We start from the raw sequence: 14052 nt of genomic DNA on the forward strand, positions 1-14052 counted from the left end.
AGCGCAGGGGGCGACACACGGCAGCGGAACAACTCCGAACCCCGGCTGAAGCGCCAAGATGGCGCCGGGCTGAGGGGGGCGGGACCCGCCCCCGCGCCCCGCGCGCGACCGGGGAGGGGGGGCGGGCGGGGCGCGTGCCGCGCGCGGCCGCCAATCAGGGGGCGGCGGCGCAGGCGCGCGGGGGGCCGTTGGCGCGGCGGCGGCGCAGGCGCGGTGCCGCTGTCGCTGAGGGCGGCGGGTCCCGGCGGTCCCACGATGTGGTTCGGCGGCTCCGTCCCCGCCGCCATCGCCGCCGCCAAGGAGCGCAGCTCCGTCTTCGTCGTGTTCGTGGCAGGTACGGTATGTCCCGGGGCCGCCCGCTGCCCTCCCCCCGGCAGGGCACAGCGGCGCCTTCCCAGCCGTGTTCCGCCCGCCGCCCCTCCCGCCGAGCGGGATTTGTGCTGTGTCAGCCCCAGCCCGCGGTGTCGGTGTCCGGCCCCTGCCCGCCCGCCTGCTGGAGCGGAATCGCCCGTCCGACGTGTCGCCTTCCCTCCGTTCTGCTCCTCTGCGCTGGGTTCTCGCCGGTGCAGCTCTCCGGGCTGTTGGTTGTGTTTCGTTTCCTTTCCTCGTACCGACAATTCGTGTTTCATAACACTGTAATCGGAACCTGTGGGAATTCACATCGACTTGTGTACGCTGCCTTTCCCTATGAAAAAAAAATATGGGAAAGAGGACAGGTTTAGGTTGGACATTGGGAGGAATCTCTTCCCAGAACGGGTGCCAGACACTGGAACGGGCTGGCCAGGGAGGTGGAGGGCCCTGGGAGTGTTTAAGGGAAACCTGGACGTGGCGCTCAGTGCCGTGCTCTGGTTGACAAGGTGCTGTTTGGTCGTAAGTTGGACTCGGTGGTCTCACAGATCTTTTACAACACGCTTGAAACTGTGATATTCTGTGATTAGACAAGCTCTTTAACTTATTTTTGAGCTTCTGCGTATCTCTGTGTGTGTTATTTCTTAAGGTTTTGCTGTTGCCCTAAGTCCTGATGGTTTGGAAGTTTTTCAGGTGCCTCTTGAAACAGTAGCAATGTTAAACGTGTGACTTAGTGTTGTTCCCTTACGAACTATTGAACTGTGGGACTCACGTGGCTTCAAGAAGTTCACTCCCAAAGGGGATGTTGTGCAGTTAAATTCCTTTGCTGACACAACTCTCCATATACTTGGAGAACAGCATTTTCTACTGGACTGTAAACTTACTGACAGAAATCAAGGTCTTGTGAGACCACAGACTGGGCTGCGTTGGAGTAAGGGATGGGGTGGAGCAGTTCATGAAGAACCACAGCCCTTGGGAAAGAATCACATTGCAGAATTTGGGAGGGAAGAGTATGAGGAGTCCAACCCCTAAGGAGGAAGCAGAAACTGAGACAACGTGTGAGGAACTAACTTCAGGAAGTGTGGGGAGGAGATTTGTTTTTATTTCCCATGATCCTGCTCTGAATTTTTGATTAGTAATAAGTTAAATACATTTTTCCCCAAGTCAAATCTGTTTTGCCTGTGAAGATAAGAGGTGAGTGATCTCCCCCTGCCCTTATCTCTTCCATGAGCCTTCCATTACATTCTCTCCCCACCCAGCTGAGGAGGGCAGCAACAGAGGGACTTTGGTGGGCCTCTGATACATATATCAGGGGCTGAGAAATGCATGTTGTAACTTATGTCCAATATTTTTTATGGACAAAAATTGTTCACAAAATGGAGCCTATTAGTTGCTGATTATTAGATGTTGACTGGGTGGATGTAGGAATGTGTAGATATACAAGGGAGATAACTTTAAGGTTGCAGAGATGTAACCTAGTTTTGTCATTGTGTGTGCTGTGAGGATTTGTTTTGTTTGTTCTTATGAGCCCTGGAAAAGGCAGAGCATGACTTCAGCCGGGCACATCTCTGAAATGGAAGAGTTGGAGAGTTCTGCCAACATGTGGTCAGCCCTGGGCACCGTGGGATCAGGGCAGCTGACCTGTGGCAGAGCTGATCATGGAACTGTTCTGTTACATGTGCTGGGAAAGGGAGCTGGGAAGCCCAAGAACTTTCTTCCTGTGCATGGAAGCAGCTGTATTTGAAGGATGTGGAGTGCTGAAAGAATAGTCTGGTTGTGTGTTAGCAGAGATTGGGTTTGTTGTTTGGGTAGAAACACGTTTCAAATTGCACAGTGATGGTAACTTTGAGCCTTTACACTCCACACTTCCCACTGGAGACAGGCACTGGAAAGCACCTGGAGAACAGGCTTTCAGCAGTGTTTGGTTCTGTATACTTCATCCAATAGTATCTATGGAAAATGAGAGAAACTGAAAATGTAAATTAACTGTCGTTTTGAGGCAGCCATTGTGGAGGATCATTATTAGGTACAATTGACAAAAAATAGGAAGTTTTGATATGTCCATCTGTGTTTGGTTTCTACCACCATCTATGTCTGTCCCTCTCTCTTCTCCTCTGCATTTCACTTACATTTTGTCTAGAAAATGAAGAGGTGAATTATTCTTTCTGCTTCCAGGATATTTTCTAGTCAAGCAAAGAATAATGTGGTTATTTATCTTAAAAATGAGGTGACATTTGTGATTGTAAGTGTACATTACTCAAGCAGGTTTCTCCTAAAGCGCTTTTGCTTGCAGCCATAATCCCAGCATTTTTGAGCTCAGTGTTTAAAACCTCCATGGCTCATTCTGGTGACAGGATGGTGTAAGGGTATTGTAAGTTATTTGTAGCCAGGATGTATCAAGGCACTTTTCAAGTTAAATAAGTGAAATGACACAAAGGAGGAGGAGGAGGAGGTGAATGCTTTAATGTCCTGGCTTCCTGGCATTTCAGAATGGCAATCCTCTCTTACTGAGTAGTTATGAAATGTTGGACATGGAAGAGTCAGTTGGGCTCATGTCTCCCCTTCTGAAAGGAAAACATTTTCCTGACAGCTGCATGCTGAGGGAAATTAAAATCTTCTGACAACCTGTGATGGTTTTGAGTAAGTTCCTCATACAGGAAGTAAATTATTGCAGGGAGAGAGTCTTGGCCAGTATGTGAATCACTTGAGAAATGATCAATGATTTCCCTGTGTAATTTACCTGATCAGATTTAAGAGATGAGGAAGTGTGACTGTGAATTATTTATAGATCATTCCACCAAGTGAAATAAAGTGATGTTTTTGTTTAAGAAACAAGAAATCTGAGAGTTTTGAGATCTAGAATTCTGAGGCTGTTGTGCTAGCTCAGTGTTTAGCAGAATTATAAATTACGTCAAGTTCTGTTGTGCTTGACCTCTTGACTTTTCTGATGTTTTTCCTGTGACCTGGCAGTTTTGATTTCTGGATATAATTACTACTACAAAACTGTAATAAATGAACCCTAACCCTTGAATGAGAAAGGGTTATCAGAACAAAAAGATGTATGAGAACAAGCAGCTGTTCAGTGGGTAGTCACAATATTAATCAGTGCATCATGGCACAGAGCTTTATAAAACATGAGCTATCAGCATTTTCATTCAGTCATCTCTCAGACTGTACTGTGAGCAGCCTCTGCCCTGTTTGTGTCTTTCAGCATTCTTTTTTCTTCAGCAGTTGGTTGTGTGGAAAAGTTAGTGTTAGGCAAGTATTTGGATATTTTTAGTAGCCTAATCGGATGAGCACATGTCCTTTTGAAACTGTGTGGTGGAGCAGCTGCCTGCCTGTGAGCATTTGGAAACAGGAGGAGGCAGAGCTGCTCTGGGCACAACAGCTGCATTGACCACACTTGGAAGCACTGTACTTAAAGCAAGAGGAAAGGATCTCATGTAAAATAGCTTAAATATTTGCTTGCTTATGCAGAAGAATAATAATAGAGGTACCTACTTTCTCACTTGCTCCAGTAATTCCAGGGAAAAATTGAGACACGTGGTTGAAAACCTCTTTTCCAAAATTGTGCTCTTGATACGTGTCCCTGTGAGAGGCCTTGTGACCAGACAGCAGCACTTCACTGGGAGATTCCACATGTAACTCCTGATCTTTAACAAGTCAAAAATATTGCATGCAATGGCAACTGGGATGAAACAAACAATTGGTTTGTTGTTGTCACTGAATAATGGACTACTATACTTCTATACTTGTGACTCAGATTCTTCATCAAGACTGCAGTCCATTCCAAGCTGCTAGGAAATAATACAGATTGAAGATAAATAATGGTTGCAGGCCAGTGTACTTGTTGAAAGATGGTTAATATTCATCAGAATCTATTTATTAACCCACACCCTCACTAAACTGATATTTTGGGAGACAAATGTATGATTGATACATTTCATCTGATTAAAATAACACCTCTAAATCTGTGGCCCCTGAACACCTTTTCAGTGTCTGTTATCCAGGTAGCTCTTCTGCATTTGTTATTCTTGTTCTTCTGTGCTCCTCACACTTTTTCCTCCCTTCCTACTGTTACTGTTCATGTCAGGGACTGAAATACAAAATTAAGTTACAAATAATCTGCAAACAAATGTTTCTTTGGAGTTTTCTTTAACACTGTCAAACTGTGAAACCTTACCTGCTGAATTATGTATTTACAGGAAGTGGAGAATACAGTTTCACCTACTAGCAACTGATGTCCTAATATGGAATTAAATTTATAATGAGGGGCAAGCAGAACATGGTTTTGATATGTTATTGAAGTGAACCAGCTGGAGTGAATTGTCTCCAGATTATTTAAAAAATAAATAAACTGACTTGCAGATAATCCCCAGAGTGTTTTCCAAAGGTGATTCCAAGGGATTGAAGCAAAGCTAAAATCAGGGCAGAAACAGCAATTTGTGGTGGGTTTAACTCATGTGTGTGCTGTGTCCTGCAGGTGAAGATGAACAGTCAACTGAGATGGCTGCAAGGTGGGAAGATGAGAAGGTGTCTGAAGCTGCATCAGATGGTTTTGTTGCTATTAAAATTGACACCAAAAGGTTTGAGCCTATTCTAATTCTGTCTCTCATACAATCTTCCATTGATGACGATGATGAGAAGTAAGAGGCTTTTGAAGCCTCTCCTCACCCTGATTAGGACATAGTATAAGTACAGGGTTCCAGAGCAGAAGAGAATTCAGTACTCCTAAAGTCCCTAGAGCCTAAGAAAAGGTCAAAATTTATTGTTGTGTTCTGCATATACTCACTGTATATTTCAGACTGTATTCCAGTACTACTAATAGAATGCTTGAAGAAAGCTTGCCCTTTCCCAACTGGAAGAGACACAAAAATGCTATTAAAAATGCTGGAATAAGAATGCAAGTGCTAGAGGCAGCTCTTGGTTTGCCAAGTTACATAATGAATTAAAAACCTTTCATGAATTCAGAAAGATAAAAATCTGTAAAGCCCCAGAGAAAATGTGTTTGTCTCCATTGTAACACATAGAATGGGGAAGCATTTAAGTTCCTGGGTAAATTACTCAGCTATTTTTGTTATGTTTGTGTTCCAGTCCATGTGCACAAAGTGCACTGACATTTCCCCAAATGGTGTTATTTTGAATTGCTCTATAGACATTTTATTAGATTTACTACTTATTTGTGCTCAATAAACTACATTTCTTTTTCCTGAATTGCCTCTTAGCACTGCTTTCCTAATTCCTATGTAGTCAACTGTGATAACCAAGGATTGTCACCATGTCAACACTTTTGCAGAATGTTAATAAGATGCAATGCAAATTTGCTTTTAGTGTTCTCTCAAGTATTTAAATAGTTTTTTAGGACAGTTATTTTTATGATGAAAGACCTAATCTGAAGTTGTTGCAAAATGATTGCTACTTCTAAATGAATCTTTTCTTTTAAACAGTGAAGCATGCCTGCAGTTTTCTCAAATTTGTATCCTTTGAGATCTGTTTAGATGCTGCATTATGATTACAGATAATTGCTCTTTGCAAGTTAATACCCTTCTTAAGACAAATACTTATAAGCAATGCTATTGAAAATACTTATTTTGGCACAAAACTATGCAATAAACTGTGTAGTTAATAGATACATGTATTCAACTAGCTGTCAGTTATTAGAGAAAATGAGCAAATTGTTTTTTATAATGCTAATCCTATGTAATTCTCTAAATAGAAAATTATTTGAAGCTTTATGTAATCTAAATAACCTGTTGGTCCTACTAATCAGCATTGGAAAACAAACAAAAATGATTTAAATTATGAGCTGAGACTCAGAGGTGCAGAGGAGGAGGAACAAGCAGTGGCCTGGGCTCTGTCACATACACAGGTGTGAAGTCTGGTAAACCTCTGCCTGCCTTAAGCAGGTCACTGCTTATGGTTCTTTTATTCTCTGTGAATTCTGTACCTTAACTTGGATTTCCTTCATGCCCTGGAGATTTCATTACTGTCTACTTAAGGTGTTGTCTGACACTAAAACAAAATCATTGTCAAGCCAAAGCATAATCAGTTGCCTGAAAGTTGGAGAAAAATACTTTGGCCTAAACCAGAACAAAGAAAAGAAGAAATACTTACCAGTTACATGTAATGTTTGCCAGCATCTTTTTTTTTTCCTTCCTCCCCTGGGCCTGGCTGGTGACCAGTTGGAGATAAGAGCATTGGGCTGGAAGCTCCTGTAGGAAGGAAGTCTGCTTTGCCCTATAAAGTTACTCTGTATCAACTTCTGTCCTTCACCACCCTTAACTGTCACCGTGCAGATCCCGTAGTGTGCGTCCCATCCAGTTTTTTTATAGGAGACAATGGAATCCCACTGGAAGTTATTGCTGGCAGCGTGTCTGTGGAAGAGCTGGTTACCAGAATCCATAAAGTCAAACAGGTAATGCTGACAGGCTGCATCTCCCAAATACAGCTGGTAATGCTCAGGACAGTGATGGCCCTGGCCCTAAGCTTGTGCCTTTGGGAAGTTACTGGTGGAAGTTGAACAAGTCAGTTACTGGTTCTGTGATTACAACAATAAAATCTGCAAACTTGAGTTCAGTACACAGGTTGGAAGCACTATGCACAAGTGCTGCATTAATCTTTGTTTGATTTAGATCACCTGTGTAAACCCACAGTGCAGAAATGTATAGAGAACTCTAAACTGGAATGACAAAATGTGACAACTCACCCTTAAGGGGATTGCTCTTCAGCACATAACATGTTTTTGCAATACTGTTCTGTAATATGGATTTACAGAGTTACACAAAAGTGTAGATTCCTTTGTCACTTTGATTTCAAGTGCAAGACTAAAATTAGAAAAAAATAAGAAATGCATGATTGTACCATACTTAACAATATGTGGTAATTCTAGTTTTATATTTAAATTTTCCATTCTCTCTTTTCCCAATTTCTTAGATGCACGCAGGGAAAGGGCGGCCTTTGGAAAACGGCAGTCAGGCATCTGCTCCCTGTCCCTCCTCTCAGTCTGATGGTGCTCCAGAAAGAGCACAACCCAGAGCAGGGGTTTGTGACTCTCCTGAGGCTGTTGTGCCTGAGACAATAGCATCTTCTGCTGGTAATGGTTAGTGTTCTGACACAGATGCCATCTGAATTTGCTTTGGAAATGTTTTTCTTGAGTTATTACATAATGGTACATAAAAGGCAATAAATTGAACAGATTCACTGAGGAAAACCGTGGGAATATTTCAGAATGCTTTTTGCAAGTCTAGAGAGAAGGGTAACTTGTCATTCTGCTTAGTTTTTAATAAGTGAGGAATCTTTGGTTTATAATTCAATAAAATTGCATATACTTTCCAGAAAAAGGATTAAGCTAAAGAATTTTTTTGACGTAGTAACCTGAAACCAAATTGTTGTTGGGGGGAGTCTAAGTAGCAGAACCTCATATCTCCTTGAGGTATCCTAGTTGCTGCAAACTGTGGCTAGCAATGAGCCTAATAATTGTTTTGATAAGAAATACACCTTTTCTTTTTTTTTTTTTTCTTATGCTTTGCTTTCTTGTAAATCCCTTGAAGATGAAGCAAATTCAGGTCAAGCAAGCCAGGAAGCAACTAATTCTGCAGATGAGCAAGCAAATGATGCTCAGCCTGTGAATGATCTTACACTTAAAGTAGAAAGGCAAGTCTTCTTTTGCAAACTTCTTAATGTGTTGTATTTGTTTCTCAGGAGGTAGTTTTGTTGGGTTTGGAGTTGGTTTGGGATTTTTTTAACAAAGACATTTAATTACAGGGTTTTGGTCTTTAATCTGTTGTCATCTTGCAAATATTTTTGCAGTCTTATTTTTTATTACATGTTTCTGACAATACTAGGACTGATACCAAACCAGATTTTTAATTAATGTAATTTCTCATGTACTTTGAAAGAAAGAAGTAATCTGGAAAACTACACGTGTTCACCTTTCATATAACTTCAATAGAGATGATATGTTTGCTGCAAGTTCTTGAACTAATTGAAACATTGAACTCAAAGCACTGGTAATTGGTGTAATAAAATGCCAACCTAGGTTTTGTACAGAGATGTCATCTTATTTCTTTTTGTTGATTTGATGACTGTTTGTAGTTTAGGGATATTGAAAAAGTCAGTGGAATCCTATTCTCAGATTCGTGCTTTGATCAGTGAACAGTAGTGAGTTGAGTTTAGTTTTTTGAAGTATGGTGATCAGAAACACCTGGCTCAAAACATGATTAATTCAATGTTTTTAAATATGGGATATTGTTTATAAACTTGTTTTTAATAAGATTGATACTATTTGAAATGTCCTGTCTAAAACCATAACACATGTTTAGCAAATAGGAATATTTATAGTGCTAAAATACATTTTAAATCTTTTTAATGCTTATTTCAGTTTTCTTACAAAGTATTGGAAAAGAGAGGTATATTTTTTACTTACCACTGATCAGACATTGCAATCAATGTTTTAATATAATCATCAATGCTTATTTTTAAAAAATGCATTAGTCTTACATACAAATCTGGCATAATTTATCTACAGCATTTTTTGCAAGGGGGAAAAAGAGGCCAAGCTCTGTGGTAATTACCCCTTTTTTTTTGAAGAAAACAGCTACCATACAAACATTTTTATGATTTATATGACTTTTCACTTTGGCTCAAGCTTGCCCTTTCCCCAGACTTTAAATATGTTGGGATTTTATTGTCAATCTGTATTGAGAAAATTATTTTGTTCTTTTAAGTCAGTCTTTATTCTGAGGCATTTTTCTGGATAGCTGAGACAGATGTATGTGCATCTGTGTCAGGGCTATATATTACTTGTGTTCCTTTTTAGGAGGTGATGTGCAGAAGAAACCAGATGGCTTAAATAGCTAAAAAGAGATTGAGATTTAGTGTTTCTATTACCACAGATCATTAATAGTATTTGCTTATTGTATGTCTTCTTAAGTTGGTTCAACAGTAAGAATATGTAGGTTTCTTCATTTAATGAGTGGAAAAAGGACAAAAGGAATATGTTAGAACAATTTTAAAAGTGAGAAGGGAGGTGGTGAAATCACCACCACCCTTTGCATGGATGGTGCACCCGCATGGCAATGAATCACTGCTGGTACCCGAGGTATTGGCATTATGCTGCAGCTCACTTTCATGTGTTCTGGCTTTGCAAATGCTTCATTAACATTTGAAAATACTGCAATGATAAGACTTTTTACTCTATTCTTAAATTTAGGTTAACAAAAAGGCTTGAAGAAAGACGAGAAGAGAAGAGGAAAGAAGAAGAACAGGTAACACAAAAATGTAAAACCTCTTGCAGATTTGGGTTTTTTTTTTACCCTTATTTGAATAAAGGTTTAATTCCTTCTTAGTCAAACATACTTCAGTCTTTTCTCTTGTCAATTTTTATATCTCTCTATTCAGAAAGAAATTAAGAAAGAAATTGAAAGAAGGAAAACTGGTAAAGAAATGTTGGAGTACAAGAGACGACAGGAAGAAGAACTGACCAAACGTATGTTGGAGGAAAGGAACAGAGAAAAGGCAGAAGAGAAGGCTGCTAGAGAGCGCATAAGGCAACAGATTGCAATGGTAAATTTAGCAGTTTGGAAGGGAGTTCACTGCTCCTCTCTCTCACAGTGTACTAAAATGATAAATTTTCTCATTGGATGAAGCTTTGAAAGATTGTTCATTTTTCCATTTGGAATCTTGTGGCCTTGTATTGTAAGGATTTTTGTGTTTGGGGTTTATGTAGCATTTCCTGTGTGTAAAATGAAACTTCTGTTTTTATCTTCGCAATTGTTTTCTATGGAACAAACATTTCTGTCACATTGTTTAAATCTAGTGGATAATTATCATATAAACATAAAAATCATTGCAATTTTGGCATGATACTAAAAGAGAAGCACTGGGAATATTTAATTGTAGAACATACACAAGAATGCTGTTCTCAAAATGGTGAGGGATTTTCCAAGTTAGTATATATGTGTGGGCATATATGGATGTAAACAGTTGATAACAACTGAAATTCTTTCTCATTATTAGGTTTTGGTATATATAATACTTGGAATTGCAGTTGTGTAACTTGTAGGGTTTTTGCCTTTATCTTCCCTAGAGTGTTGAGCTTTTATGGGAAGATCATCTATTAACAACTGGTTGTGGGAAGTGAGTCAGTGAGAAGTGTTATCTTGGCTAATGACACGAGATTGTGCAGTTTGGCAGTGAATAATTCTTTGCAGTTCCACTGTTTTCTCTCCATATGGTCTGTTCATATCTGTGCAGTTGGTTCATGAGAATAGATCATAGCTGTCTGTTTTAATGAACATTAAGCAGCAAGTTATGTTAACAATTAAGGTTTCCTTTGATCCTTCTACAGGATCGTGCTGAGAGGGCAGCTCGCTTTGCAAAATCCAAGGAAGAAGCAGAAGCTGCAAAAGCTGCAGCTCTTCAGGCTAAACAGGCTGAAATAGAGGCCAGAAAAGAGGCAGCTCAAAGGGAGCGAAGGTGAGTTGCAGTAGAGACACAAGTGTGTATTTTGGGGGAGAGAGATAAAGAAACTTTTTTAAGAGAGTTAATGTATCTCCTCATCTCTTGACAACATTGCCTTGTTAAGCTGTTTAAATAGTGGCATTCAAGGTAGCTATTTCCAAGAACATGATGTTCTTTGATAGTTTTCATCCTTTTGACATTCACGATCATGAAACTGTTGTATTTTTGTGTCTGAGCTTTGATTTCAATACCAGTATAATGGAGCTTGGTGGGGGACTAGATAAGGTGAGAATGACAAAGATAATGCCTGGCCAGAATGACTCTGTCATGTCAGCACTGCTGGGGTGCTCCATGCAGATCCAGGGGCTGTGTGTGTGGATGGCTTGGATTCAGCAAGGTTGGGTTGGGGCCATCAGCTGCCCTGTCAGAGCTGACTCCTGCTTTGCCCAGCACTGCTGGTTTAAATATTATCCAAACCTATGGGGCCCTTATATGGAGCTGTGGAAGAGATGCAGTGTGAGAGATCAGCAGCTGGTTTTCCACTGTGAATTCAATCTTACTACCCATCTGCACTGCCCTGGGCAGGATGGATAACAGTCCCTCTCTCCCACCTTTCACTACTACCAAGCTGCAGGCCCAGGAGCCTTTGTCTGTGTTTGTGTCCTGACTGACCCCAGTACCTGTCCCACAGTGCAATAGCCAGGATTCAGTTCCGCCTTCCCGATGGATCTTCCTTCACTAACCAGTTCCCATCTGAAGCACGGCTAGAAGAAGCCAGGCAGTTTGCTGCACAGGTAAATGGGCATTTTGTTTCTCAGTTATGTGCTGATTATGATTTGGTGAGCATCAATTAGTTGTTGATGGTGGTGGAGTTGTCATCAACTCCTTTCTTTGTTGGGTATTTGAGGGGAGTTTTGGTAGCAGCCTTCTCCAGTGCCACCAACTGCCTTTGGATTGCTGCAGTGTATCATTAGTGTGAGAGAGAGAAATGAAGGATATTTCATATCCTGCTCTGAGGATGATTGATAGTTTGATACAGAACTCTTGTTAAGGTATACTCAGCTGGCAGATACGCAGTTGCTTGAAACTGAAGAGTTATAGATAAAATGTTTTCTTTATGTGCTTCACAGACGGTTGGTAACACTTATGGCAATTTTTCACTGGCGACAATGTTTCCCAGGAGGGAGTTTACCAAAGAAGATTATGGAAAGAAGTTACTGGAACTCGAGTTAGCACCCAGTGCTTCAGTAGTGCTGCTGCCGGTAAGGGTTGGGTTTAAGTGTGTTTTATTTTTCAAACAGCAGTACAGTAGCTGGATATTTGCTGTTAGTCACGATAGTACTTGCCTTGAATTTGGGGATTTTCCTTGTCTAAACAGATTGCAAAATTATTCTAGTTTTTATCAGGACTGATTTGGAGAAGTTTTTCTGAAGCAGATAAATGGTGGCATAGATACTTGACTAAAGTGTAACTGAGGTTGTTCCTTTGTGTCTGCTGAGCTGCTTCAAAATTATGTATGAAATACTCTGTCTACAAGAGCAGACTTTAATACCTGACAAATTTGCTTGGTGTGTTCATGACAGGCAGGAAGACCTGCGACTTCAGTTGTTCAGGCTTCAGGCAGTGATCTGTGGAAGTTCTTGGGCACAATCCTTTACCCCCTCTTAGCGGTTTGGAGATTCATTAGCAACTTTCTGTTTACGAGCCCACCCCCCTCACAGCCCTCTGTGAGATCAGCTCATCAGCAAGAACACTCAGCTCCCTCAACATCAGGCAGCACGGAGCAAAGCAGGTAAGGCAAAGTGTTTAAGGCACCTGTTTTCTCAAGCTTCTTGCTGCAATTGCTTTAATCTTGTACTGGGAAACTGAACTTCCAATTACACAATAGAAAAAGCATTGTCTTGCAGTCATTTATGAATAGGGAATTGTAGCTGTAACTACAAAGGTGAGCTTCGCTTCAGCTGATACTCTTTGGAAGGTAAAAACATTAAAAATGAGATATCAAACTGTTACAGGGTGGTTGTTCAAGAAACAGAAGCAGATGAAGTCTAGTTTTGACACGTTTTGTATTGCCTAAAGAATGCAATCTCCCATGTACCAGGAGAGCTGCTCAGCTCTTTGTGAAGAAGCCACATACTGCTTCAATAAAAAGGAAAATGAGAGTCTGCCACTCTGTCTCACTGCAAAGTGACAAATTTTCACCTGGGTATTGTTTCCCAAGGAAACAAAGGGCTGAAGATTATTGAGGATAAGAGAAGGATGGATGATTTGTGTTTATTGCATTTCTACTTCTCTTGTGTAGTTATTACTGAGGAAACTGTCAAACCTCACTGTTCTTTGTGCCCTAGGCAAGCAGTCAGGAAACGAGTGGTGGAAAAGCGGGGGGAAGACTTCAAAAAAGAAGGCAAAATATATAGACTGAGGACTCAAGATGATGGAGAAGATGAAAACAATACTTGGAATGGAAATTCTACACAACAAATGTAGTTTTGAATAACTGCAGTTACTATCTGGCTGCTTTCTTTTTTTTTTTTTTTTTCTTCCTTCTTTTATTTGATCTAAGTCAACTAAAGCTTCTGGACAAGTGGGGCTTATTTCACACTGACTGAATTACTTAATTCTTATTCCTGTGGTGGACTATGGAATAAAGTCACCTATGTCAGAAAAATCAAGTGGGTGTAGGTGAAACCTAGTAAAAAGACTGAAAATCTCCATCAGCTTTCATAAATACTGCCCTATGCCATAGAAAGGCACTTTTTAATCTATAAATATTCTGCTACATAAATTTAAGGGCCAGATAATATTAATATAAAGGTCATGGTAGACAATGACTGATTAAAATGAGGGTTTCAGAAGCACTATAAGTAGCAAATCAGGTAACTAATTTATGTTTAACTTTTTTCTTGCTTCTGCAACTGCAAGCAAAACCTTGTAGTTTTTAATTCCCTAAGCACTCAATAAACTATTTTCCAGAAAACATGACTGTTTTGTGAAGTTCCTCTGATGTTCTGGTATCACAAGGAAACGAGCAGGGTCATGAACTGAAATGTAAAATACAGCAGACAAACATTTTGTTCCAGTTCAAATGACTGTACATGAAATAAAGGAAAAGGGGGGGTGAAAATCCAATATGTAGTAGCAAGGACAGATGCCAGCTGATGTTCAGCAAATCTTATATGCATAGAACAAGCAATTTTACTTTGGTCTTCAGGAAATCAAATCAGTAATGCCCATTGACAAAAG

At 40.5% G+C, this 14052-nt stretch overlaps 1 protein-coding gene across 2 annotated transcripts; it reads left to right on the forward strand.

The window, feature by feature from the left end:
* The first annotated feature begins 158 nt into the window (after positions 1-158).
* On the forward strand, positions 159-13786 carry UBXN4 (UBX domain protein 4). Of its 2 annotated transcripts, none has more exons than XM_079310726.1 (13): positions 159-334; positions 4832-4934; positions 5796-5824; positions 6645-6763; positions 7282-7441; positions 7899-8001; positions 9560-9614; positions 9748-9912; positions 10697-10824; positions 11501-11603; positions 11940-12071; positions 12393-12601; positions 13158-13786. In XM_079310726.1, the coding sequence occupies exons 1-13, from the start codon at positions 256-258 to the stop codon at positions 13294-13296; spliced, it is 1524 nt and encodes a 507-aa protein (XP_079166852.1). In that variant the 5' UTR covers positions 159-255; the 3' UTR covers positions 13297-13786. The 2 variants fall into 2 exon arrangements, with proteins under 2 accessions (XP_079166852.1, XP_079166851.1); XM_079310725.1 differs by having other exon boundaries at positions 178-334; positions 7282-7447.
* The last annotated feature ends 266 nt before the right edge of the window (positions 13787-14052 follow it).

The sequence above is a fragment of the Erithacus rubecula genome, assembly GCF_903797595.1.
Source record: "Erithacus rubecula genome assembly, chromosome: 8".
Classification (NCBI taxonomy): Eukaryota; Metazoa; Chordata; class Aves; order Passeriformes; family Muscicapidae; genus Erithacus; species Erithacus rubecula.